This window comes from Osmia bicornis, chromosome 1 (assembly GCF_907164935.1).
Source record: "Osmia bicornis bicornis chromosome 1, iOsmBic2.1, whole genome shotgun sequence".
Taxonomy (NCBI): Eukaryota; Metazoa; Arthropoda; class Insecta; order Hymenoptera; family Megachilidae; genus Osmia; species Osmia bicornis.
In genome coordinates, this window is record NC_060216.1 from 3,502,206 (window position 1) to 3,529,708 (window position 27,503).

At 38.3% G+C, this 27,503-nt stretch overlaps 1 protein-coding gene across 2 annotated transcripts; it reads left to right on the top strand.

The window, feature by feature from the left end:
- The first annotated feature begins 7,369 nt into the window (after positions 1 to 7,369).
- Positions 7,370 to 8,355, top strand: LOC123987847. Of its 2 annotated transcripts, XR_006829477.1 has the most exons (4): positions 7,370 to 7,687; positions 7,756 to 7,928; positions 8,056 to 8,131; positions 8,210 to 8,355. XR_006829477.1 is itself a non-coding variant. In XM_046286028.1 (3 exons), the coding sequence occupies exons 1-3, from the start codon at positions 7,534 to 7,536 to the stop codon at positions 8,128 to 8,130; spliced, it is 402 nt and encodes a 133-aa protein (XP_046141984.1). In that variant the 5' UTR covers positions 7,370 to 7,533; the 3' UTR covers positions 8,131 to 8,149. The 2 variants fall into 2 exon arrangements, 1 of the variants encoding a protein (XP_046141984.1); XM_046286028.1 differs by lacking the exon at positions 8,210 to 8,355 and having other exon boundaries at positions 8,056 to 8,149.
- Positions 8,356 to 27,503: the final 19,148 nt, after the last annotated feature.

A 27,503-nucleotide genomic window follows, 5' to 3' on the forward strand; every position in this document is an offset into this window, starting at 1 on the left:
TCCGCTTAACGCTGTTTCAGTATTACGCGGTAGTATTTGGATTCCCCGAAATCGCACATGGTAGTAGAACTTGTCGTATATGTGTGCATTATGCAGCGACTATACATGCACACTATGTATCTTTTGTTTCACTACGCTCTTATCTTAGTCTGTCCAGAATAAAGGTTACAACTGTATTCCCCGAAATCGCATTATAGTACGAAAGCATCTTTTTCCTGTGTCACTGTTGGCGAAATTCCCCAAGCCTACGCCGAACGGCGAAGTTGGCAACGAAAATACTTCGTTGGTGCGTCGTTACCGATAGCGGCAGCACCTCTCGGGCCCACTTTGTCCACGCGGTCCCCTCTCCACGCGGAACCGGCACGATCGACGCCATGATCGATTCTTGTTCTTCTTGTTCGATCGTTAGACGCGTAAGCACGTGTACTACGCAGTTCTCGCAATCCGATACAAGTACGCAGTTTTCTCAGCTCTCGCTACGCTGACCAGACAGCCCGCGCAGTGTTATCGTCCACGCCGTATTATTCAATAGTAATCTTTAATATAATTTCCGTAAAGTTAGTATCCACGCGTTACGTTAATATTAAGCTTTGTATATATTGTTGTCTGAACACGCTGACCACGCATCACATGTTTGTGATCTCTGTACATACATTTCTGTGTTGTAAAATATACTGTTGTGTTACGTCAAGGCGTGTCATTTTCTCTGTCCGCTCAGACCACGCAATTCGCAAACAGTCACAGTTGATTTATAAGCGGCCATCAACGTTACTAGGTGTATAATGATACAAACATAATATTTTATTTTATTTTGATAAATTCGGCAATTCTTAATTCTTACAATGGGTGATTGCAAAGAAAAAAACAGTAAAGCGACAAGAAAAAGCATATCGCTGGAAACTAAAATGCAGGTGTTAAGGCGATTAGACACAGGTCAACGGCAATCTGATGTCGGCACTGCATTACATTTGTCAACTTCAACAATACGGATAATTTCCATCTGGATTGATCAAGCAATTATAATGGAAAAAGCGAGAACAATTTTTAACCATATTCATAATGAAAAAGGCGACACCAGTGAACATTTTGTAGCTAGTCGAGGGTGGTTCCATTGATTTAAAAACAGAAATAATCTTCATAACATACAGATTACTGGACAAGCGGCAAGTGGAGATACAAAAGCAGCTGCTGCATTTCCAGCGACATTAAAAGCAATCATTGAACGAGGGAATTATCTTCCTGAATTAGTTTTCAATTTTGATGAAACAGGCCTTTTTTGGAAGACATTTTTGTTCCGTGAACAAAAGCGAGCACCGAGATTTAAAGCTGCAAAAGATCGTTCAACACTTCTACTGGGTGGTAACGCTAATGGAGACTTTAAATTAAAATCACTGCTTATTTATCATTCCAAAACCCCAAGAGCAATGAAGGGAATTTCAAAATCAACTTTAAAGATCAGATCAAAGTGCGCTTCAGTGCTTTAAGCGGCAGCACCCACAACGCGAATTAGATTAAGCGAGCGCCCCCATATCCGAGGACGTAACACACTAATCCTCTAGCCCATGAGTTAGGATTAGTTAAGATAGACCTATAATATAAGTAACACCTTGAACTCAGCAAGAGTGAGATCACGGGACGTTACACCACGGAAAACTTTAACCGTGTTCCAAAGTTGTAACTGCTTGCTGTGCAAATATTCTTAAATTTAGAGCGTAAGTAGTCTTCGACAATTACTCTCAGTGTGTTAATTTTATTTGATTTTAATTAGTTGTTTTTTGTCAAAAGCCAATGCTATGGATTATTTAGGACTGATGTATAAAAGAGATGTAACAAACGTTCGTCGGGAGTGGGCAGCTCTCCAACAGAATTTAACGGATATATGGGCTGAAGAGGACCTACAAAAGTATGCCGCAAATATAAATCTCTTCCATCTACGTTACCTCTTTGGAGAGGAGATTGATGTGAGTTGCATGTCAGTTTTTGTTTTCAATTTACTATATTTTATTTAATCTGTATTGTAACGTCGCAAAGTTCTCCCTCTCACTGAGTTCTCCGCGTACTTTTGTATGATTTAATCTACGTTGTTAGTTAGGTAGAGGTTCTTACTTACCTTTCGCTGGGCGAGGATACCTGTAGAAATAAGTCGTCCTGGTGGATGTAGACAGTAGGGTAGACGTTTAATTGAAGTTCACACACTTCCGAGCACAACAAATGTTTATTGGTATTTCGTACAGTTCTTAACTTACGCGTGTTTTACAATTGACGAGTTGCTCTGTCGGGTCTCTGGGTCCCGCAGCAGAGTCGTATTTTGCGGATTTTGTACGCGTGTTAGAATAAAATCTGGATTCGCGTTAACGGACTGGCCGATTCTGAACGAGTTTCACGGAAGTGATCGGGTCGCGATGACTTTTGAGTCTGCACTAAATTTGATCTGATACGGGTTCTGTACTATAGTTGGTCTGAACGCGGGCGGTTTTGTCTCGTTATTATATATTGATTAATGAGTTCGACTTTTGATTTGGCAATTCGGGTGAACCACCTCGTCCGGATCGTCAGCGTTCTCGCCGTACGACGACCCGGCTGAGTTGCTCACTCAGAATTTTTGCGGAGCGATGAATTTGGATGGTGCAATAGAAGTTCAAAGAATTTGTAAGTAGTTGTTCTATGCGGATTCTAAATCACTGGCGTCAGCATTTTTTGTAATTTGACACCACACCGTCAGCAGAAATATGATACCCCCCCACCCCGACAACATCCGCCCCTCTCCCCACCCTATGACCTTGAACTGAAATTTGACACCACCGTCAGCAGAAATATGATCCCCCTCCCCCTCCCACACCCCATAACCACCCCCTCGACAGAAATAACCACCCTGTGACAACCCCCGCCCTATAACCACCCCCTCAGCAGAGATACCCACCCTATAACCACCCACTCAGCAGAAATACCCACCCTATGACAACCCCCGCCCTATAACCACCCCCTTAGCAGAAATATCCCCCTCTCCCCTCCCCCACCCCTCTCCCCTCCCCCTCCCCTCTCCCATGACCTTGAACTGAAATTTGACGCCATCAGCAAAAATATGATACGTCCTGACCTTGAACTATTTTTGTCTTATCGGAAGACGACACAAGGCCCCACCCACTTTTCTACGTCTTGGAAATGAGATTTTTGTTGGCGCAGCAAATCTGACGCTGCAATTCGCGACTATAGAAGGTAGAGGTTTTGCTCATGACCTTGAACGAATTTTTCTACGTCTTGGAAATGCGGTTTTTTTGTTGACGCTGCAGAGTGAACAGCAATTAAACACTTTCATCAATGACAGCCCCACTTTAATAAAATGGGAGAATATTTTGCAATGTGCGTCATATGTAGTTTGACAATTGGAAGTGCAAGGCTACTTAACGCGTTTGTGGAAAAGAGAAATGGAGGCCACGTTACTCGAACGCATCACCGAATTATTGGCGCAGCGGGCGATAAACATCAATACTGAAGATGAGCGTTGTGATTGCTTGATGCAATGTGACCAGTGCATCGAATTGATAGACGAACGATTACAAATGGGAGACGATTTATCAGTCGAAGGATGGCGAGATATAGAAGCATACAAAGAAAGAATCGACGCCATGCGTAGGATATTGTATCGTGACAATGATCATCCTAGTGGTCAAAAGGCAATATTACTAAACGAACTTGCTTGTATAGAACAACTTTTGACACAACGTATTGCAGCCATAAGTAGTAACGACGACCAAAACGCATGTCTGGTGCAATGCAATCAATGCATTGATTTAATGATAGAGCGATTGCAACTCGAAAAGGACTTATCAACTGGTTTGAAAAATAGTTTAACAGCCAGGATAGCGAGATTTAAATCGATAAGAGCAGAGTTACACGGATCTGTAAAAATAGGCGAAGGTCAAAGGAGAACAGATGCGGAATCACATGCATCATCATCTCTTATCTGGGAGAATGTAGAATCAGCTTTCCATAACCGGATAACTACAGGAATTATAATCAACACCGAGCATATTGAACCACGAAACTTTTTGGAAGATGCTAGAAAAATAGTATTCCAACATCTAGCGAAAGTTTTCCAAAATCATTCGTGCATAAAAGTGAATACGGTGTTGTATGGGGAGTTTACCGCTAATAATAAAACTGATGTGAAAAGTTTCAGTGTAAGAAATAAACAATTATTTTCTACATCAAACTTGAACGATTGGTATGACAAATACGTTGTGAACTCAACTTTAACACTGATGGAAGAATTTCAGGAACGGGACAGTGGTTGGGCAATATCGAAAATTCTGCATTTGATGTTAAATATCAATAAATGCAATCCGATGCATGCTGGTTGTTACACCGACATACCAAAAACAATCAAGGACAAAAGAGCGGTAGTAAATGTGACAGTTGACGATGATACGTGTTTTGTCAGATCGATAGTTGCAGCATTATATCCCGTCCATGTGAATGCAAATCGACCATCATCGTATCCCAACTATGACACCGTTTTAAATTTGGAGGGCATCGCATTTCCAGTAACCCTTAATCAAATACCAAAATTTGAGCGCCAAAACGATGTATCGATAAACGTTTATTTCTGGGACTTGAATGTGAAAAGGTGTGCTCCGCTCCAACTCACCACCAACAAAAGATTTCGTCATGTTAACCTGCTGATGCTTGAAACGCCCAACCGTAATGTGCGTCACTTTGCACGGATTAAAAATCTTTCCCGGCTTGTTTCAAACCAGCTGAGTGCACATAAGAGTAAAACTTATATTTGTGACAGGTTTGTATCATGCCATTACGATCTATTTTAGTGTATGCGTTTGTTCTTTTTGTACTAATGCAGTTACTTTGTTTATATGTAGATGCCTTCACTACTTTCATGCGGAAGAAAAGTTATTGACACATACGAAGGACTGCATGAAGATGAACGATTGCGCAATCATTCTACCATCGAGTGAAGATAAAATAATAAAGTTTGATAATTTTTGTCACCGAGAACGTCATCCATTCATCGTGTACGCCGATTTCGAATGCATGCTTAAGAAGGTTAACAGCAATCAAGGACACTGCAATGCATACCAGCAACACGAAGCATACAGTGTGGGATATTATTTTCACTGTTCATACAACGCATCGGTGTGCGAGTATCGCGCGTATCGGGGTCCTGACTGTGCTGAATGGTTCGTGAATGAACTTGAGAACCTTGTAAGAAAAATTGCACCATTATTTAATACGATTGTGCCCATGACAAATTTGACGGGTGATGAAAGAGAAAATTATATGAATGCAACGCATTGTTATATTTGCGAAAAACCGTTCGACATCAACGAAACAAAAGTTCGAGATCATTGCCATTTCACGGGTCGTTACCGAGGACCTGCGCATCAGGGATGTAATTTAAATTATAGAAATAAACGTTTTATACCAATAGAGTTTCATAACTTATCGGGATACGATGCCCATTTTGTAATAAAAGAATTGGTAACGATTATCGAAGGCTCGACATCAGTCTTGCCAATTACAAAAGAAAAATATATTTCATTTTCAACGAATCTAAAACGTTACAAAATTTCGCTTCGATTTATAGATTCATTCAAATTTTTAAGTTCAAGTTTAGATAAATTGAGTTCATATTTAGAGAAAGACGATATGATGATTTTACGATCGCAATTTAATTTTTTGGATTAAATAAAATTCGATTTGCTTACACGAAAAGGCATCTTTCCATACGATTATGTTACCGACTATATGAAACTGAATGAGACAACATTGCCGACATATGAGAAATTCTATAATCAACTAAGCGACTGTGCAGTTTCACAGCAGGATTATGACACAGCAGGATGAAAATTTTCGAAGCAGCTGTTTGAGAAGTTACAAATTGGATCCTGCATATTACTATACTTTACCCGGTTTTACGTGGGATGCAATGCTCAAGCACACGCGTATCGAATTAGAATTATTGACAGATATCGATATGCTACTTTTCATAGAGCGCGGCATACGTGGTGGTTTAAGTCAATGTTTTAATCGATACGCAAAGGCCAATAATAAATACATGGATTCGTACAATTCCGAAGAACCATCGCGATATTTAGTTTATTTCGATGTTAATAATTTGTATGGATGGGCAATGTCGCAGTATCTGCCTTACGGCGAGTTTAAGTGGTTAGACGATAATGAAATTAAAACTTTTAACATTCATGCGATATCCGAAAATTCGAACATTGGATATATTTTGGAAGTCGATTTGAAATACCCACTAGAGTTACACGATAAGCATGCAGATTTACCTTTTTGTCCAATACGCGAGAAGCCTCCTAATGGCAAACATGAGAAACTACTCGCTACAGTTCAGGATAAGCAACGTTACATCATCCATTACCGCAATCTTCAACAATGCTTAAATCATGGTTTAAAAGTTTCTGTAATTCATCGCGTTTTAGAATTTAAACAATCTCCATGGCTTCGCGAATACATTAATTTAAACACGCAACTTAGAACTGTAGCTAAAAATGATTTTGAAAAGAATTTATTTAAATTAATGAATAATGCAGTCTTTGGTAAAACTATGGAGAACGTTAGAAATCATGTAGACGTTAAATTAGTTATAAAATGGGAAGGTAGATACGGTGCCGAGGCCCTGATATCAAAACCAAATTTTCATAGCAGATCAATATTTTCGGAACATTTGGTCGCAATAGAGATGCGAAAGTTGGAAATTAAATTTACAAAACCCATTTATGTTGGTATGTGTATTCTGGATATATCAAAAACATGTTTGTACGAATTCCACCATGATTATGTTTGGCCGAAATTTAAACATCTTTGTAAAATATTATACACAGACACAGATAGTCTTATATACGAACTGGTATGTGATGACATATACGATGTAATGAAACGCGATATACATCGGTTTGACACGAGCGACTATACCGAGGACAATGTTTACAGTATGCCACGAGTAAACAAAAAAGTACCGGGATTAATGAAGGATGAAAATAATGGGTGTATAATGACTGAGTTTGTCGGACTTCGGTCGAAAATGTATGCTTTGCGCGTAGAGGGCAAGCGGGACACGAAAAAAGTGAAGGGTGTCAAAAGTAACGTAATTAGAAAAACTATTTCCTTCGATGATTATATACGTTGCTTGTATGATCGTTTAGAAGTGCATCGTGAACAGAGATGTATTCGTTCAAAATTGCACAATGTATATTCTATATGTGAAGAAAAGAAGGTGCTTAGTCCTTACGATGATAAACGATTCATAATTCCACAATCCACGAGAACATTGCCTTGGGGACATTATAAAATAAATAATTATTCGTAAAAACACAATTTATTCTTTGCTCCACGAGTAAAATATTATTAATTTCCAAGTATCTTTTTAAGCCTATAGGCTTTCGAGTTCTTGCGAACTTTGCAATTTCATGAGAGAGACGTCTGACTCGGAGTTCACACAAACCTTGCAAATTCTTGCGAGTCGTTCGACAGATTAATTTCAGAATTTGCGGCATGATACTGGAAGTGCCGAGTGTCTTAGAGTTTGGAGGGGGATGTTTCTCAGTGCTTTATAAACGCATCACCGACGTGTTTTCGTTATTTACAATGGAGCGCACAATAACGACATTGCAACTGGAGGCGTTGGCCGCATTTTTGAAAACGGAGCGTAAGTACTTTTTAGTAATTACTCTTAGCGTGTTAATTTTATTTCTTTTTAATTAATTGTTTTTAAAGCGGGTGCAATGCGCCAATTAGGAATCGTATACGTGGCGGACGTTGCAAGAGTTCGTCGGGAGCGGGCGGCAAACAGGAAAAATCTGGAAGAGCTGTGGGTCGAAGGAGTGCGAAGGCACTGTCAAAACATCGACGTCTTCGACCTGCGATATCTATTCGGATATGAAATTGATGTAAGTTGCTTGTCTGTTTTATTTATTTATTAATAATAAACGGGCAAAGCCCTTTGTAGTACAAGTTTTGATTTATTAGATTTATTAGATTTGTGTATTAATATATATTTTATTTTATCTATTATAGCCGGATTGGTGGTCGTGTTTTTCTGCCTTCCGCTCGCCGCCACGAATTCCTGCACGAATTCGCCCGCCACGATGATGTAAGTTGCTTATCAGTTTTGATTTATTAGATTTATTAGATTTGCGTATTAATGCATATTTTATTTTATCTGTTATAGCCGGATTGGTGATCCTGCTCCTTCCGCTCGCCCTTATTATATATCTTGAAAGATGTTCACGACATCTGTGGTCCTCTTCTTGGCATCACACTGTGTGACGACTTCCGTATCGCCGCCACGAATTCCTGCACAAACTCGCCCGCCACGATGATGTAAGTTGCTTGTTTGTTTTGATTTATTAGATTTATTAGATTTATTAGATTTGCGTATTAATGCATATTTTATTTTATCTGTTATAGCCGGATTGGGTCTCAGATTATAACAATAGAAGGCATCGTACGATTAGAATGCGGCCCGTCGACGTAACATCGGAACACACGGACAAACTTTTATCGTCCGTATATTCTAACATAAAGATTGTAGCTCCGGCCAAGTACAAGATCGGTGAACACGTGCGAGTTAGTAAATACAAAACCTTATTCGCAAAGGGTTATACACCGAATTGGACAACTGAAATTTTCACAATTATTAAAATTCAACGAACAAATCCTGTAACGTATCTCTTGCAAGATATGCAAAACAACCGTTGGTTGGCGGGTTCTATGAATATGAACTACAAAAGTAAAAATCGCGATGCATACTTATTGTTAGTAGAGAAGGTTCTACAACGAAGGGGAAATAAAGTTTTCGTCAAATGGTCGGGGTTTGATTCTACGCACAATTCATGGATAGGAGCGAACAATATTTTGTAATCTATATTTAAAAATGTTTGTAATTATACTGATTATATGAATAAATAATTTTTCGGCTTTATTTTGTGTTTACTTTTATTACAGGGGAATGTTATTTTATAAATGAAGGGAGGTTGGTCTAAGAATAAATTATATTGATAATTTTGAATACTTTTTAATGCAATAAATGTAATACATAATACAATAATACAATAAATGTAATACATAATACATTCTATACAATTTGCTGGGACCGCTTTCACTGCTACGGCCCAAGCGTATTTAGATAAGACATCGATGACGGCGAGTATGTAATTGTGGCCATTGTTGATTTGCACATACTGTCGCATCTCTACGAGATCCGCTTGCCAGAGATCACCGTAACCCCGTACAATGACTCGTCTATGTCTAAAGTTACGTCTCGCTGGCACGTGCAACTCGTTGACACGCTGTATCTTCTCGTCCGTGATATGATTGCCCTTCACCTTCTTCATATTTGTAAACTAGCATCATGCTTTACGAACGTGTCAATTTATAATCAACCCGGCTTCTCGAAGTTCTTCGATTATAGAAACGATCTCGTTGTCATGCCCCGTATGTCCTGCGGATTTCGAGGATACGAGAAGACGTAATCTATCGACGAGCTCGTTTGGGTCATTCCAGTGCACGTAGTCCACCGCATTATCGTTAACCGCCATATCGAACGGTATCAGATTACCTCCACGCCGCTCGCTCTTTAAGCAATTTTGCAATGATATATTTATACTTGTAGCCTTTGTTACTTTTCACAAGCCCTGACGAGATATGGCTGCGTCTATGAGCGTTCGACGACTTTAATATTTCCGCGTATTTGTGTAAATCAGCATCGTTGAATAAGGTGTCATCAGGCATTCTCATGAATAGTAATTCGTACAAACCAGTTGTTCCTCTGTACTTCACCCCATTAATAATCACATCGTCGTTTTTGCTTACGTCGAAAACTGAACTTCCAAGCATTAATTTGTTGCGTTGTACATATACTCCATACACGTCATCTATCTTCTTCTCACGATCGGTAAAGAGTAATTGAATGTATTTAGCTGCCAACGGCCCCAAATTTTCCGTGAAATGGCTACGTATGTTTTCGCTAGGCTTGTCCAAAATTCGCTGCATAGAAACATTAAGATTCTCGTCGCTGTCGCCGTACGTTTCAACGGCATGTATCGATTCTTCACGATCTTTCGTCACATCCACCGTCGGTTCACTCGAAGATGTACCAGGTTCGGAATAAATGCGTGCTCTTGCAGTTTGTGTGCTTTGAGGGTTAAGAAAAGGAGTTGACGTCAATTTTTGCGGTTCTTTAATATTCAAGGTTGGGAATGCCGACTCGGATTTTATATCGATCGTGTCTGAATGTGGCGATACCACTGACATATTCTCGATAATTCGTTCCAACGGCTCAACCATGGGTCTCAATCGTTTTTCGATGACTCTCTCTTCGTCGATGCTCTCTGATTTGAGAGCTCTGCGTTTTTTGCGTATAGCATCGCTTGTTTTAGCTATAACATTAAGACGCATAAAGTATATCTTTACTAAATAGATTTTATTATTTTACAGTAATGAACAAAATTAATAAATGATATTAAATGTTTCGTGTTTTAAGACAAATGTAACAATTTTTCTTTTTCGGTGGAGGTCCATCTATGTGCGTGTCATCCCCTGGCCGGTTATAATGTTCCATGCACAGCTCTTCATCTTCCTCCTTCCTTTTTTTTAACCACCATTCTTTTAATATCGATACGTTTCTCATAGCACATGCCCCATTGTGCGCGATGCATGCCATATGTTTATCCATCCATCCATCCTGAATATGCCGGCTCTTGGTTGGCAAATTCGGTAGATCGTCATCTTTGTTCAAAACCTCTATATTGATTGGACTGAATGAAGGATAAAGTTTCTTCAGCCATTTTTCTTTCTCAATGCCCTTGACGTATACGGATCCATGAATACTATCTTTCAAACACGAAGTGGCACACTCTTGAAGGCACGAATACGGCACGGTACCATCGTCCCACTCAAAATCGTGATGATTTTGCGTCAACCATTTTATTTGTCTTAATTCTGCTTTCGACAATTTTTTCTTAGCAAATGGTGGCGCAAAGATGAAACATTGTACGCGATTCCCATTCTGGAAGATAGCAAGTTCCTTTACGAAAAACTCGTTCGTATCGCTTTTGAAGCTTTGAAGGTCCACGAATGTTGGTACATTCATTTTGATTAGTTGAATTTGTGGCGAAAAATGACCGCTTTTACTGCGGAATGATCATATAAACCCTCTTTCACTTAAGAGAGTTTGCGCACTACATTGGTCAGTGGATTGTACTGCACGATACGATCGTGAATGATCAAACAGTAGGCGCTAGTATTTTCAGGAACGTCTTCACTACACTCAAAATCGATTCTTACATCGATTGTAGCGCTTTTTATCGATTCGTTCTGATGCGAGCAATCAATGACAACGAATGGGCCGTAGCCGAAAAAGAGTATCTTATCGTATAGAGCTCCGTCATCACCATTACTGCACATTGCTTCGTAATATGACTTTCTGAATTTTGCATACATGTCGTAAAGGACAGAGTATCTATTTTTATTAAAGTCAAGATTCAAATTGTCATACGGATATGATTCCGAATTTAAATACAATCGAAAATTGGTGAGTTTGCAGTCATCAAATTTGGTGATATGTCTATTGAGCTTATTTTTTTTATCCGTTTGTAATGCAAATATTACATATCGCGGTTTTTCTAATTGCGTAGCTACTTTAATGCTCCATGTATGTTTAGTGGTTGCTTGTAACATTGGATACTCGTATAAGTCCCAGGAACGGTAACTCATAATTATCGTTTGACCGTTTTCAAGGATACGCAACAATGAAAGTTTGTGTCTTTCTTCGAGCGTGACATGTGGCATCCTCCACTGTACTTTGTATAATTGCAGCGTGTATTTTGCACCATCTGTTCCATAAACAGCATTTTTGTCGTCTCGCGATCGAATCAGAATCAATTCATGATGCGCATTAATCACTATTCGTTTGTAATCTTCGCAGAAACCGAGCAGCATATTTAGAGGAACACAAAAGTCAAAGTAGCCTCCTGCATTGGGTATGTCTATCCAACCAGCGTTTTCAAGCATTTTTGATTTTGTCGTTGTCAACGATACTCCATTTTTTATCATAGTTGTTATTCCAACGTTTTTACAACGATCGATCTCCACGCCGTTTAATTCATATCGAATTTCATCAAACATAAATGCTGCGCAATTCATTTCTAGTCCAACTGAAGTTCCTGCAACATTCTCATCGTTGAGAATGAGTTTTCCTTCGACGTAAAGGTAACTCTCACTAGGAAACGTGTACAAATCTTGTTGTTGAATGGGAATTCGTATTTCATCATTGTTTCCGAACGTTGTGTTGGCGTATGGGCTGTAACTATGTAATTCGATCTTTGTAATTCGATCGTCAGAAATCGGTAAACTGGCAATGTTCAATGGGTCCATCATTTTCGTTTCTTAATCACAAAACCCAACGATTGCAGAAATGACGCGTTTTTGTCGCTCAAATCTTGCGATGTGTTCAGTTTGGAGATATTGTCCTTACTAATTGTAAGTGATTGTAAAGAGTCATCACCGTTTAATACATGATTATCATTCCTGCAACCATGGTACTTGCTGCTGCAAGTACAATTTGTGCGTTTGTGATTGAAGTTCTGGTTCCATCCATTTTCTAACGATCCTTTTAGCAACTCGTTCAACGGGGTGCTCAATAATGCATTCGGCGGATTGTTGATCGGTTGAGTTTTAGCATCTGTGTACAACAGCATTATTTCTAGTAATGTTTAGCATAAGTTGTGCTTGTTCTCTTGAAAGGCGATTAAATGAACGGATATATAACGTATATTAAACGGTCGCGTCGTCGGAGCGTTTGACGATGTGCTCTTGCGATGTGTCCGATTTGGATATATTCCCTCTACTGAATGATTGTGTAATTGTTATCGTTTTTACATCATTATCCTTACTGCAGCTGCCGTAAAATGTTCAGCATGCCGTTCGAGCTGTTCAGCGGACAGTTCGAGCCGTTCGAGCCGTTCAACGGCAAGCCGTTCAAGCCGTTCAACGATCCGTTCGCGGGCCGTTCGAGCCGTTCGAGCCGTTCGAACCGTTCGCTGGCCGTTCGAGCCGTTCGTGCCGTTCAACAGGCCATTGATTATTATGTTTATATTCATGTTATTTTTTACACCGCCTAATATGAAGCCTCACTGTCAATTCTTCTCCACGGAAATTTATCAGATTATCGTTTTGATCGGTAATGCGTATACTAAGGTGATCAATGGCTCTCACGATTACTGGAAGATAAATGACGTTCGTAGGACTTTCCGAAATTTTATATCCTGGTGGCACGCGCGGTGAAAACTCATGAATGGTATGAACACATTGACCGTTGCTATACGCGCCAGTCGTAATATTACATTCGATCCTCAGCACATTTACTTTCATAATATTTACGGGTATATCCGACTCGTGCCATTGCCCCGGCGGTAATATGCGATATGTAGAAAACCCGAGAAGCGATCCTATATTATTTGGTTTGGTAAAATCGATTGTATAATCACTATATATTTCACTTTTCAAAGTGCTGTTATTTGTACGAAATAAAATGATTTTTGTCTTGTCCATTATTTTCTCTTGCAAGTATTTATTTAGCGCTTCGAGTTCATACGAACCATCCGGTATCGTGATCTCACCATCGGCATCAAAGTAAAATTTATTGTTTGTAAAGTCAACGTTTGGTATTGTGTTGAAAGCTTGAAAATCAACGAGTCCGAGTTCGTAATTATCATCCTTCAAATCTATAGGTGGAAAGTAATCAGTGCTAAGCACAGAATTTTTTCCGCTTAACGTAAACGTCAACGACATCTTTGCAACTGTGAAGACTATGTGCATCGAAACTATTTTATATATTTCCAGCTAAAAAATGCAAGCAGAGTTGTCCACATACACTCGTATTGAATTTTTGATACTGCGTGTGATTGTATAAAATCGTTACATGCTTTTCGAAGTAGTTTATTAACTCTGTCGGTGGTCTCAGATTTCCAAAAGAATCGAAATATTTAACACAATTACCCCGCTTTACGTAAGCTACCCAGTGTGTACCAGGACCTTCCGATTTATCTAAATTCACGATACCGCATTCGTTTAAGAACGATTTAGAGGGTAAATTTGTACGCATGAAAACACCTCGAAAATATGGAAAGTTCAACTTTCGTGCAAAGTTATATAACTGTACATTTGTCATTGCGCCCTTTGGAAGCGTTACAATTTGCCGAAGCGCTTCTTTTTTTTTCTTTAATTCCTTTTCCCCGTTTATATGGTGCAAGGTAAAGTCCATGTCCTTCCATAACACGATTGTGCCGTTTCACTTCCTCTAATGTTTTCTGCCTTGGCGATACCTGCTGCACCGCCAGCCACCGTGCCCAAAGCTGAAAGGCCTGCAAAAATAGGTACAAGTGCTGGAAGAAATCCCCCACGGTTTGCAACTGGAAGTTTGCGCGACTTCGTCTTCTTCTTCTTGTTACTTTTCCGCGGTGCCATTACTTTCTTCTTTGGCTAGCAATATTCCAACAACGCGCGCAGACAAAAGTATTTTCCAATCTGGTGCAAATTCTTTTTGTGCTAATTCGAAGATCAAATTTGCATATGCACATCGTACGGCTATCGTGTAGGAAGTGAAATTTTTCCTGGGATGTTTGGGTTTATATAGGTAGAGAGAGAAGTTGCAAATGATGCAATACATTATGATTTATTAAAGTATAATTTCTAACATAATTTGTAACATAATCCTTTTTTCTCTGTTAAGATGCTGCTGATGCAGCTGTTATTATTGCCTGAATACCTAAAGCTACTAATTCGCAATCGATAATTGAATTTGGATCATAAATATCAGTTTCTTTGATATGCTGCACAACCTCTGCATGCACTTTTACATCTCCGTATCCCCGAACTAATGCAACAAACTCTTTAAATTTTTGTTCCACCGAATACAGTTTATCATATAATGCATTATGCATTTCAATTATACAATCATTTAAAATTACCATTTTCTCAAATGTTTTTTTCATCATGCACATACATATATCATTGCTAATCAATTTAATTACTTTTACGCCATATAGCACTCCAAATTCAACACTTATATCATTAAAATTAATATTGTCGCGTGTATCTTTTGAATCGTCAAAGAAGCTGCATACGTTGTCCGCTTCGGCTATCATCAGCGACCACGTGACTATGCTCAGCTCCAGGCGGTTGTTTCGGCTGTCTGATAATATGAGTTGCGGGTAGAAATTGTCGTCAAGTATATTTATGCCGATTTCCAAATGCTTTGTACAGGAATCCGTCAATGGATATTTTCGACCCAAAATTCGACATGATAATTGTGGTGCGATTCTAGAACAAATAAATACCGTTTAAATATGTTATTGGAACAAATAAATACCAGCAGCGTTAAATGAAATGTGTTTCGAACACTTACTTCACGTCGTCCTGATGTTTTGTCATTTTTTTGCGTGCCTCTTCTTCTTGAGTAGAACTTGCGGGGCGCTTCCTTTGGCAAAAAAACTCTTTGAAACTTTGAGAATACATATTTCACTTTTCACAATACAATCTCGCGAACAATGCGCTTGCGGTGATGGTCAATTTGGTTTTGTGTATGCTTGAAACTTTAGCAAACCCCCTACCTTCTATAGCCACGAATTGCAGTGTCAGATTTGCTGCGTCAACAAAAAACTCATTTCCAAGACGTAGAAAAAATCATTTTCAAGACGTAGAAAAAGTGACCTTCCGATAAGAACAAACAGTTCAAGGTCATGAAGGGTGGGGGTAGGGTGTTATATTTCTGCTGACGATGTCAAATTTCAGTTCAAGGTCATAGGGTGGGGAGAGGGGTGGATATTGTCGGGGTGGGGGGTATCATATTTCTGCTGACGGTGGTGTCAAATTTCAGTTCAAGGTCATAGGGTGGGGAGAGGGGTGGATATTGTCGGGGTGGGGGGTATCATACCACACCGTCATGTGTCGTCTTCCGATAAGACAAAAATAGTTCAAGGTCAGGACGTATCATATTTTTGCTGATGGCGTCAAATTTCAGTTCAAGGTCATGGGAGAGGGGCGGGGGAGGGGAGAGGGGGATATTTCTGCTAAGGGGGTAGTTATAGGGCGGGGGTTGTCATAGGGTGGGTATTTCTGCTGTGGGGGTGGTTATAGGGCGGGGGTTGTCATAGGGTGGGTATTTCTGCTGAGTGGGTGGTTATAGGGTGGGTATCTCTGCTGAGGGGGTGGTTATAGGGCGGGGGTTGTCACAGGGTGGTTATTTCTGCCGAGGGGGTGGTTATGGGGTGTGGGAGGGGGAGGGGGATCATATTTCTGCTGACGGTGGTGTCAAATTTCAGTTCAAGGTCATAGGGTGGGGAGAGGGGTGGATGTTGTCGGGGTGGGGGGGTATCATATTTCTGCTGACGGTGTGGTGTCAAATTACAAAAAATGCTGACGCCAGTGATTTAGAATCCGCATAGAACAACTACTTTTGTATCGCGAAATGTAAGTTTAAAGAATCTGTATAGCGAAATATAAGTTTAAAGAATTTGGGTGGCGAAATAGAAGTTTTAAAGAATGCGTCACAGGACGTGACACCTGGCCGCCTAGATTGTTGCATATCGGTACGATATCAACAAATAAATTTGGAGAGAAAATTTTCTTTAAACGATTGTGTTATCCAAATTCATAGTTTGCGGTTTTATGAGTTAGATGAGTTTTACAATTTTAAGGTGAGTGTAATTACAATATTTGTTAGTTGGTGTGAATTTGTTGCGCTGGGTAAAATTGTTTTTTTTTGCTAATATTTCTTTGCGTTTACGAATTGGTATGTTACAAAGAGTAAATGGTTTTCGGATGACCATTTTCTTCCCTCCCCGCTGAGATTGAGGCGGTAGGGGTGCGTAGCGGAACTACATATACTGCGTGTACTGAATAATATTGTAGACCGACACTTCGGGGCTTCTTTATTAACTTTTAAATTCAAGGTTTCTAGAATGAAATTGGTAATTCTTAGATCCTCTATTGTGGCGGGTATGCGCTGGTTCCGAGTATTATTGAGTGCTTCATCGGTTTAACGTCCTGTATTTACTTAGAAATTTTTGTGCACCTGGTGGGGTAATTGATATATATATCCGTTCGATCGGATAGTATCGTCACTTGATCGAAAAATTTTGTTCTGCCTGCCATTTCCGTCCCAACGCCGCGCTAAAAGTCAATATGACATTCATACCATTCCCCGTGTTTATGGATTTATCAAGGCCTAGGAAGGAGGTGTTCGCATCATGGGTAAGTGGTCTTTTATTTTGTTTATTCATTATTGTTGTTAATGACCATTTTTTTTTTTGTGTGTGTTATTCCCTTTTTTTTTTTTCTTCTTCAGCGTACTGATGGCCGCTTCATATGGTGCCATGGAATGATAAACTTGGCGTATAAGCGTACGGTACGAGAGTATCGCCGCAACTTTCGGCGGTACCTTGAAGAATTATACGAGTGGGATGAAGACCGAATGTTGGACATCGCCCCCTTATTCGAGCAGGAGTGAACTGCCCAACTTTTTGCTTTTATTGTTGAATGAAGGATTTCTTTTATGTTTATAATTATATATTATTACTATTATTATTATTTTTTTGAATAAATCCTTTGATTATAACTTGTTGTTCACTGTGTCCTCCACTTCCTTTCCCTTTCCAATCGTATTTTTAATTAACCTTTATTGTAAGATTTTTATTGTATGTTACTACTTTGTGAATTTTGTTACTTTTCTTTTTTTTTTTTTTTTTTTTTTTTTGAATAAATTTTTATTTTGTTTAAAGTTCGCGTGTGTTTATTTATGCGTGTTCCTTGCGTTCCCCTTTGCGTTGCGTTTATTTAGTTTCATGCTTCTAGCGTAAAAACCTGTATTCTTTCTTGTTTTATTGGTTGTGGTGGTTTGATTTCGGGTGGTTTGATTGTAGGTGATCTGAGTGCAGGTGGTCGTTGTGGGATAGGCGGTGATATCCCCCATTTTAGGCTGTTTGGTTGCTCTATCTTTATTTCGTTCAATTCGATGTCTTCGTTTTTCGTTAGGCGTTTTCGTCTTGGGAGCCTTTTGATGTTTTTATTGTTCTTTAATGTCACCAATAAGTATGTAATTGAACTAAAGATGACTGCCAATAGGTGTAGGGACCAGCCATATAATGTATGCAATGTGTATCCTCTTATAATTGTGTCAATTATTAGCTTGCAGATATGAATGATTATAAGGATCATTATTACTGCAGAGCTAATTGAACCGAATTTGATGAATTTTTCCACGAATTTATTCCACGTATTTTCTGCGATGTGGGATAGCGTGTTTTCTGTAAATAGGTTGTTGATTAGTCCTCCTTGTACACTTTCTTCTCCTGCATGCCCCTCCCTATTGTGTTCAGCAAGGCTGATTTTTCTAGGGGGAACATGATGTGTTGTTGGAGCTCTTGGAGGTCTTCTTGTGAATAGATTCCGCTTGATGCTAGTGAATTTATTTCCTTGTATTCCCAGGAAATATTTGTGTTAGGTTTTAAAATTCCTGGATTTTGCGCTTGTCTTGGTGTTGGTGTTAGTGCTATCTAATTGTTGTTTATTTTGTAATATTGTGGAATGATTGTGTTACATTCTATCTGAGTTCCTGACTTCATTAATATGTGTGTTTTCGATGACAGGAATCGTGTTTGGTTTCCTGAGGTTACTGGTAATTGCGTATAGCATTTATCTGTGTGGAGTAATTGCACTTCCTTTGGCGTGCATTTTATGATGTGTACCACCTCTCCTGCAATCCTAGCAATATATCCCGGTTTTTCCATTAAATTGTACGCAAATTCGTCTGGTGAAATAGAGGCTATGGATAGAGAATTGTAGATTGTTTTTCTTTCTAGTTTGCATTTTTCACTTAAAATATCTAAATATAAATTTTGTATTTGAGCCCTGAAGTGTTTTTCTACATATACGAATTTTGAATTAGTGTAAGTGAGAATGTCTAAATTTAGTATTTCTTTTTATGGCTGCGCGTCGTTATCGAATAGTATGTTATTTTGTGATCTTTCGTATATAATTAATTTTGGGTGTTCGGTTTTTGTTAATATTCTGTTGCAGGTTTCGATGTTTCCTTTCGCTGCTAGCGCGAATGAGATGTCGGTTGTTTCTATTGTGTATAATGTTTCGCGATTTTTAGCTGTTAGTTTTGTTACTGGACCTCGGTATAATACGTCGTATTTAGTTTTAAGACAATCTTCTCTCGGTAGCGCTGACCAGAAGGTATGCCCGCCTTCCATGTCAATACAGTGTTCATCCGAAAATTTACAAATTGTTCCTGATGCTAAACGTAATTTATCATTATTAAGGCTAACTTGCGCGGTGTATTCTATTAATGTAATTTTTATAAGACCTTGTACATATACTTTATTCCATGTTCCGTAGCTATCGGAATAGGACGCTCCTGTACACGAGCTCTCTATTGCATTTCCTGCTAGACTTATTCCTACGGATTTCGTTGAGTTTACTTTTAAATTCGCGATTGTGTGAAAATTATCGTATCTAAATATTCCGGTGTTGTGTATGGATTTACAGTTTTCATGGCTTATGTCTAGAAGGTATTCTTGTATCGCGTTTTCTACTGGTACTAAGTGGCTGAACATTCCGCATCGGAAGATTGTGCGTTGGATCTCTATTTTGCATTGTATGATTGGAGCCGTTCTGAATTCCGCTAATTGTAGGAGTCGTATTGTTGTACTGGTTATGCTAACGTTTGCATGGTGGAAGTCGCATTCTCCGGTGTCCAGTAAAAAGTATGTCGATACAATCGGGTTCGTTGCGCCGCAATCAAACCCGATTATTGCTTGGCTAATTTTGAATGTGCTGATATAAATTAATAGAATTAACTTCATTGTCGGCTCTTTTCCTAGAAAGAAGGCTTATGTTATTTCCTGTGCTGCTGAATGCTTAATTTGTTCGCGTGAACTGTTTTTGGCTTTCCTTTGTAATTGATTGTTATATTATTGTTATCACCTATTTTTAGTATTTCGTATGGCCCTAAATACCAATCTTTTTCTAATTTTCCCGGTTTAGGTTCTTTGAGTAACCATACTTTGTCTCCGATTTTAAATTCTACCGGTTTAATGAATCTATCGTAGTATTCTTTTGATTTCATTTTTGAGTCTATTAGATTTTCGCATGCCATAGTAGCTATGTCTCTCATGTTTTTTATTAGGTTTTCCAGATAATCGTTATGTGTAGGTAACTGTTCTGATTTCTTTAGAGGTTCGGTCGAAGGTAGCCTAGCTGGGTAAGCGAAAACCAGTTCATGCGGTGTGAATTTGTGACCGGAATGAATGCTTGTGTTATAGTTGAATTGTGCTAGCTCTAGAAGTTCATCCCATTCACATTTTTTTGTTGAAAAATTTTTTAAATATTCGCAAAGTGGATGATGTGCTCTTTCTAATGATCCGTTTGATTGAGGTGAAAAAGATGTTGTTTCGATTTTTGAGAATTTAAATCTTTTTGCAACTTGTTTCATGATTTTACTAGTGAAATTTGTTCCTCTATCAGTAAGTACTATTTTAGGTGAGCCAAAAGTGCACATAAATTTTTTTACAAAAGCATCTGCGACTGATTCTGCTGTTTGATCTTTTAAAGGTACTGCTACTAAAAATTTTGATAATTGGTCTTGTATGGTTAAAATGTATTTATTATTATTTTTTGTGACGTTGAGTGGACCGACAATGTCCATTGCGATTTTATCGAAAGTTTTCATTGGTGTGTTTGTTATTACCATTGGTTGTCTAGTTTTAATTCTTTTTAATTTGTTTCTTTGACATTCCTCGCATTTTTTTATTTTATTTCGAATATCTTGTTTTAGATTTTCCCAAAAGAATTTGTCTTTTATTCTATTATATGTTCTATTTACACCTGAATGACCTCCTAGTTTTGTAGAGTGGAATTGGTCATATATTTTATTTCTGTTCTCGGGTTTTACATATTCTATATTATTTAGGCAAACTATTATTTTAATGTCGGTTTTATCGAAAGTGTTTTTTATTATTTCTTCTATTTCGTTCCAGTTTATATTTAGTATTTTAATATCTTTTGAAATGCTGAAAATTTTTATGTTTTTTCGTATAAGTAAATCTTTTAATATATTGAATAGTTTTATCAAGTTCTGTTTTATTATTTCTGATGATGATGCTATGTTTAGACATAAAACAAAGAGGTTTTTATTATTTATTTCTATTATTTCGACTTCATTTTCCGATAGGTTGGGGTTTATTTTTATATTTTTAGTTTTCATTAACTCATTGGTGGTTTTATCCAAAGGTATGCCCTGTTTAGTAATTATGTGCACGATGTTATCATTTCTAAATTGGATTGAGTTTTTCGTGTAAATTAAATTTTTTTGTTCCTGTTCTTCTATATTGTCTTTTTTTGTTTTATCCGTTCTTTCGTTGCTACTACTGTTTGCGGTTGTTTCTTGACCTGACTGTTCTTGAACTTCCTTTCTTGGTCTACCCCTTTTCCTTTTGGCCTTTATATGATCGTCTTCTACTTTATCTTGACTTGGAATTTTCGCGGTTGCCGAGTTTTTGCTGATATCTTTCTTTCCTTGCGCTCTTGTTGTAACGGACACGTGTACGTTGTCCACCGGATTTCTCGATAATGCATCGGCATTCACGTTTTGCTTACCTGGTTTATAAACTATATCGTATTCGTAGTCCGATAATTTTAATCTCCATTTTTGTACTCTAGTATTATTGTCGGCTGTTTTTAGCCAAAGTAGTGGTTTATGATCTGTAACTATTGTAAATTTATTTCCATAAATGTAGTTTCGAAATGTTTTTATTGCGAACATTATTGCTAGAGCTTCTTTTTCGTAGGTGTCATATTTGATTTCTGCTTCCTGTTATACTCGTGATGCGTATGCGATTGGTCTGTCTTTCCCAATTTCTCCTTGCGATAGTACTGCACCTAGGGCGTATTTAGATGCGTCTGTCGTGATAACGTATGGTTCATCGAATTTGGGGTACTGTAGTATAGGTGCGTTGCATAATATTTCCTTGAGTTTTATGAAAGCGTTTTGCTGTTCCGTGTTCCAGGAAAATTTTGTGTCTTTTTGCAATAAACTCGTTAAAGGTTTTGCAATTTTTGCGAAATTATTTATGAATCGTCTGTAGTAGCCTGCGAGTCCTAAGAATTCTCTTATGTTCTTGACGTTCTTAGGAGTTGGAAATTTTTGTACAGCTTCTGTTTTTGCTGGGTCGGGTTTTATACCTTTCCCACTTAGTATGTGTCCTAGAAAGCATACTTCCGATTTAAGGAATTCGCATTTTTCGCGCTCAAGTTTTAATTTTACGTCTCTTAATTTTTGTGCGACTGTGTTAAATTTCGTGTTGAGTTCCTCTAAATGTCCTCCAAATATTATGATGTCATCGATGAAAACAAAGCAAATTTTTCCAATTGAATCGCCTAATGCTGTGTTTATTACCCTCTGAAAGGTTCGTGGCGAGTTTATTAATCCGAAAGGTAAGACATTGAATTCAAATCGTCCCAATGGATGTATGCTGAAAGCTGTCTTATGTATGACTCTTGGGTTCATCTTGATTTGATGGAAGCCTGATTTTAAATCTACTACGTGATATAGTTTTGCCTGTCCTAATTGGTCGAAGATTTCAGTTATATTTGGGAGTAGATATGGGTCTGGGATCGTTTTTTCATTTAATTTCCTGTAGTCTATTACCAGTCTCCATCTTTTCTTTCCCTCGGCTGTTTCCTTCTTTTTGACTACCCAAGTTGGGGCGTTAAAAGCACTTTTTGAGTGTCTGACAAAACCGTTTGCGATTAATTTTTCCGTTTCTTGTACCGCAGTTTCTTTTAATTTATGTGGCAAGGGAAATTGTTTTACATATACGGGTTTCTCGTCCGTTAGGTTAATTTCATGTTGTTCCGTATTGTAGGACTCTATTTTATCTCCTTCTAACCAAAATATGTCATTATTTTCTTCGATCAATTCTCTCATTATGGCTTCCTTATCTTCGGATAGGTTTCCTAGCCGAATTTTTTCTAAAAGTTTATCCCGCCGATTTTCCGTTTCTTTGCTTTTCGTCACAGTACCATTTTCCTTGTTTTCTGTAAAACTGATTTTTCCTACTTCTAATATTTCGCTTTCGTCTATTTCTGGTAGGTTTCCTGTTTCCTGAAATCCTTCCAATATGTCTTCTACATCGTATGCTGCATAGTTATATTTGTTTTCTAAAAGGTCAGTTTCGTTTTTGAATTTGATGCTTGTGTTTTCATCTACTTTTGTTAGAAATGTTGTGTAGTCGTACGACTCTATTTCGCACTTTCCTTCGTGGCTGTCGAGTACTGTATTTATACTGTTTATTATCTGTCCTGCGTATTTGTTGTCCGTTTCTAAATGTTCTTCGAGATTTGCTGACGTCGTCTGTTCCGTATTTATTGTTACGTTACTTGGTTCGTTATTTAATTTGTCCACTATGTTTAATAAATGTAGTATATCGTTATTGAAGCTATCGTCTGAGTCTCCTGTCATATTATCCGGTTGCGGAAGGTCTTGGTTTGCATTGTCAATGTCGCTCGAGTTTTCGCTGATTCCTGTTTGTTGCAGTGTTTCCGAGTCAGTATGTACGGTTGTGTAACGACCCAATAAGAAGCACAATACCTTTTTATTTCATTTTTCTTTATTATATTTCATACAAAGTGTCTAATTTAATTTCTATTGTTAATATTTAGTTTAATGTATATAATAATTTTTGTAATAAATAGTTTTCATTTTCGTCGATAACCAAGTCTATTAAATTCGTCGGTAAAAGTTTGGTCGATAAGTCAGACGGTAAAACAGTTATCGATAAATTATCGACGTCTGACCGCGCACGCGCCAGCGCAACCCCAGTAAGCATACGGTGGGGTAGAATTCTAGAGTGGGGATGCTGGTCTACCACGTGATGGGAAAAACCCAGCTACCCCAAGAACTCTATGCGGAAAAAAGTGCCGACTCAGCACGATCTGAGTATAAATAGAGGCGTTCCGCATAGTTTCAATGCAGATCTTCTCAGGCCTCGGTCTGAAGCAGACAATACTCTGAACAGTAGAGAAAAGCTTGCGCTGAACTGTTTAGGCAGCGATAGAGCGCGAGTTACAGCTATTTCCTACTCTTCCACTGGTGGCGTGCAGTACCGCAGATCAGTGGACCTCCTATCCGCGGTTCGCAACGTATTACACAGGTGTTACGCTAAGCCTACATTTAAGTGTAAAGAGCTAGCGAGGAGCGGAGCTCCTTGAACGGCCTGCGATTAACACAGCTCTGGTATAACCAGAAACCGATTGCGACCCATAGGAAAAGTTAACTGGATTCTAGTAGTCTAGCACAAACCTCTGGAATTTAGTTTCCATAATCATTGTTGAAAACCAAACAGAGTATTGACTGTACAGGAAGACCACGCCGCATTCGCGTTAGCGCTATCGATTATTACAATTAATTACTTATTATTAATTTCTACTTACATATATTAATTACTAATTACATATTTTTTTATTGTATTCCCAATCTAGGGCGAACTAATTATAATTTCTTATTGTATTCCAATTTCTAGCCGCACTTATTGTGATACTAGCGATTTTCTTTTATATTATATTTCAATTCACTTACCTTTTATTTTTGAATAAACATATTTTCATTCGGTTTCTAGCACATTAGTGTTTGGATTTCACTCCTTAACCGCAAACCACACGAACCTGTAATCCCTATAATACAGAATACGAGTCGCCTTCTAAGGGAACCGCTCTCCCTACAAGTCGGTGCAGTGACGTACTCACTCTGGGTCGTTACAGTTGTAAGTGTGTCATTAGCATGTGTCGTGCCCTGTAATATCTTGTTGATGAAGCATTTCTGCTCATCTGTTAATTCCGATTTAACTGTTTCGACTGTTTGTGAAGATAATCTGTGATTTGTATTTGCTTCTCCTGACCTTAATTCAAATTTTCCGTTATTTATTTCTACGTATCCTTCGTGTAGTCTTAATTTTTGTTCGAGGAGTACTTATATGCCTAATATTCCGTCGTAAGGTATTGAAAAGTCTTCTGGTGCTACGTGAAAGTCAAAATATTGGTAATTTATGGGTATTTTTGTTGCTCCTAGCGTTTGTAATGGTTTATCTGTAATGCCTGAAAGTAGTATTTTCCTATCTTCTAGTATTGCGTTTGCTGGTATCTGGTCCTTTTTTATGATATTTAATTGTGCACCGCTATCGATGAGTAGGTTGCATTCCCCTCTTGTGTAAGGGTTTTCTATTGTGATGTATTGCAATAAATTTTCCAGTCTCAGTGAATACATTGCCATTCTTGTTGACATCTTTTTTTCGTTTATGTTTCGATTGTCGGGTAGTTTTGTTTCAGGAGGTTTTTCTTGTTCTGATTCATTCGGTTTTGTGTTGTCGTTAATTTTATATGTTTCGAGCGGCTCATCGTTACTTCTTCCTGTGCGCTCCCTCCAGGAAGAATCTATTCATTTCCCGCTCTGTGCTGTTTATGATTCTGATTTCTGTAGCATTCCTCTGTTGTATGATTCGTACTTTTGCAAAGGTTGCAGAATTTTCCGGCGCTGTTTTCCAAGCTTTTAAGTTTCCTGCATGCGTCTATTTGGTGTCCTGGTTCTTCGCAATAGGAACAGATATCTCTTTTTTGAGCTCGTAGTTCAATGGCTTTCAGTTTTCTACACTCCTTTATTGTATGATTTGGGGTTTTACAATAGTCACAAAATTTTCGCGGTTCGTTCATGTGTCTCGGGTTATCTCTATTGCTATTATTATTTCTGGGGTAGTTATTGCTGTTAAAATTTCCATTGCTATTATTATTTCTGAAGTGATTATTGCCGTTAAAATTTTCATTGTATTTAAATTTTCTCTGGAAGTTATTATTATTATGGTTGAAATTGTGATTGTCTCCATACGAGTTATTTGACCTACGTTGAGGGTTTCTCAATTCGTGGTAGTCTCCTGACGAGTGACCCAATTGGTTGCGATTTTGGTATTTAATTGGGTGTGTCCTTGTTTGGAAAACTCTTGCCCCTTCGCATTCTTCTGCGTCATGGCCTTCTTCGTTGCAGTTTGTGCACATGATTAATTGCAGACCATTGTCTTTCATTAACGGACAGTGTTTTGTAGTATGGCCCAATTTCCTGCAAAGTGGGCACATAGGTGTTGGGCAATTTTCAGCTGTATGGTACCTACTATTACAGATTTCGCAGAGTTCTGTAATCTTTGGGAATCTTGTGCAGGTGTTTGGATCGTGACCACTTCCTTTGCACTTCCAGCATGTTTCATATTCAATTATAAATGGGCATTGGCTGACTGTATGGCCCATTACTTGGCAATATTGGCAATAATTTCCCTTTGATCTATTCATTTTACATGCGTCGATGGAATGTCCCTGGGTGTTACAATATTTGCAAATAAGCTCTATCTTGTTTCTGGTGAATTTGCAATCGTATGATACGTGGTCTCTGTTTTTACAGTATACACATGCCGCGTTATTACAAAATAATGCTTCGTGGTTTGGCTCTCTGCATATTTGACACGTGTATGTTATTGGGTTTGTGTCATATTTCTCGAGACTGCATAGTACACTAGCTGAGTCGCCTCTCAGTATGTTTTGTTTCTTTAACCTCGATTCGATGTCGATGGCCTCCTGTATAAGGACGTTTAAATCGTCTTTCTGCTTTAACTCTATTCTAATTTCCTGCTTTAACCCGTTTCTAAAGCTTTTTTCTGCGTCGTTTTTTATCGTCCTGTCAAAGTCCTGTATGATTTGTTGATTTATGCCTGTTTCCATTCTTTTTAATTCTTTAATTTGTATTACTAGTTCCTGTAATCTATTCCCGTAGCTGAGTACTGTTTCGTCTGGTTTTTGTGTCAATTCCGTTAATTTTCCATATAAACTGTGTATGTTTTCGGTAGATGGGAATAATAACCTTATTGCTTGAATAAAATCATTTACGTTATTTATCGGTGAATTTATTAGTGCCTTGTATACTTCTCCTTTTAATTTAATTTTTAGAATCGGGATTAGACCTGGTTCATCTACGGGTGTTATAATGTTTTTAGCATGCTTTAATTTTTCAATGTATTCTATGACCGAAATGTTTTTCCCATTGAATTCTGGTATTAAATTTGCTACGTATTTTAGGGGTAATCGAAGAGGTTGGATTTGATTTTGCTGGTTTGTCATTTTATTTCCCGGACTTCCACAGATGAGTGTTAAATTTCCTTCGCTACTTTCTCCGTCCAGATTTCCTATTAGGCTTGGCTGTTCTGTAATTCCTTCAATTTCGAGTAGGAATATGTCGTTTTTGTAACTGTTGTTTATTGTTTCGTTTAATGTTTCCGTAGTGTTTCTATTATCTTGGGGGCTTATTCGGATTAGTGGGGAAGCGAAAGTTCCTGTTTGTTTGTTTTCCGAATATTAGAAAACAATAA

Excerpts from the sequence above, each read along its gene's own strand:
- LOC123987847 (XM_046286028.1), top strand. The coding sequence starts at position 7,534 with ATGATACTGGAAGTGCCGAGTGTCTTAGAGTTTGGAGGGGGATGTTTC. Across the intron at positions 7,688-7,755 it reads CGCATTTTTGAAAACGGAGC|CGGGTGCAATGCGCCAATTA; the intron begins GTAAGTACTTTT and ends TTGTTTTTAAAG. Across the intron at positions 7,929-8,055 it reads TATTCGGATATGAAATTGAT|CCGGATTGGTGGTCGTGTTT; the intron begins GTAAGTTGCTTG and ends TATCTATTATAG.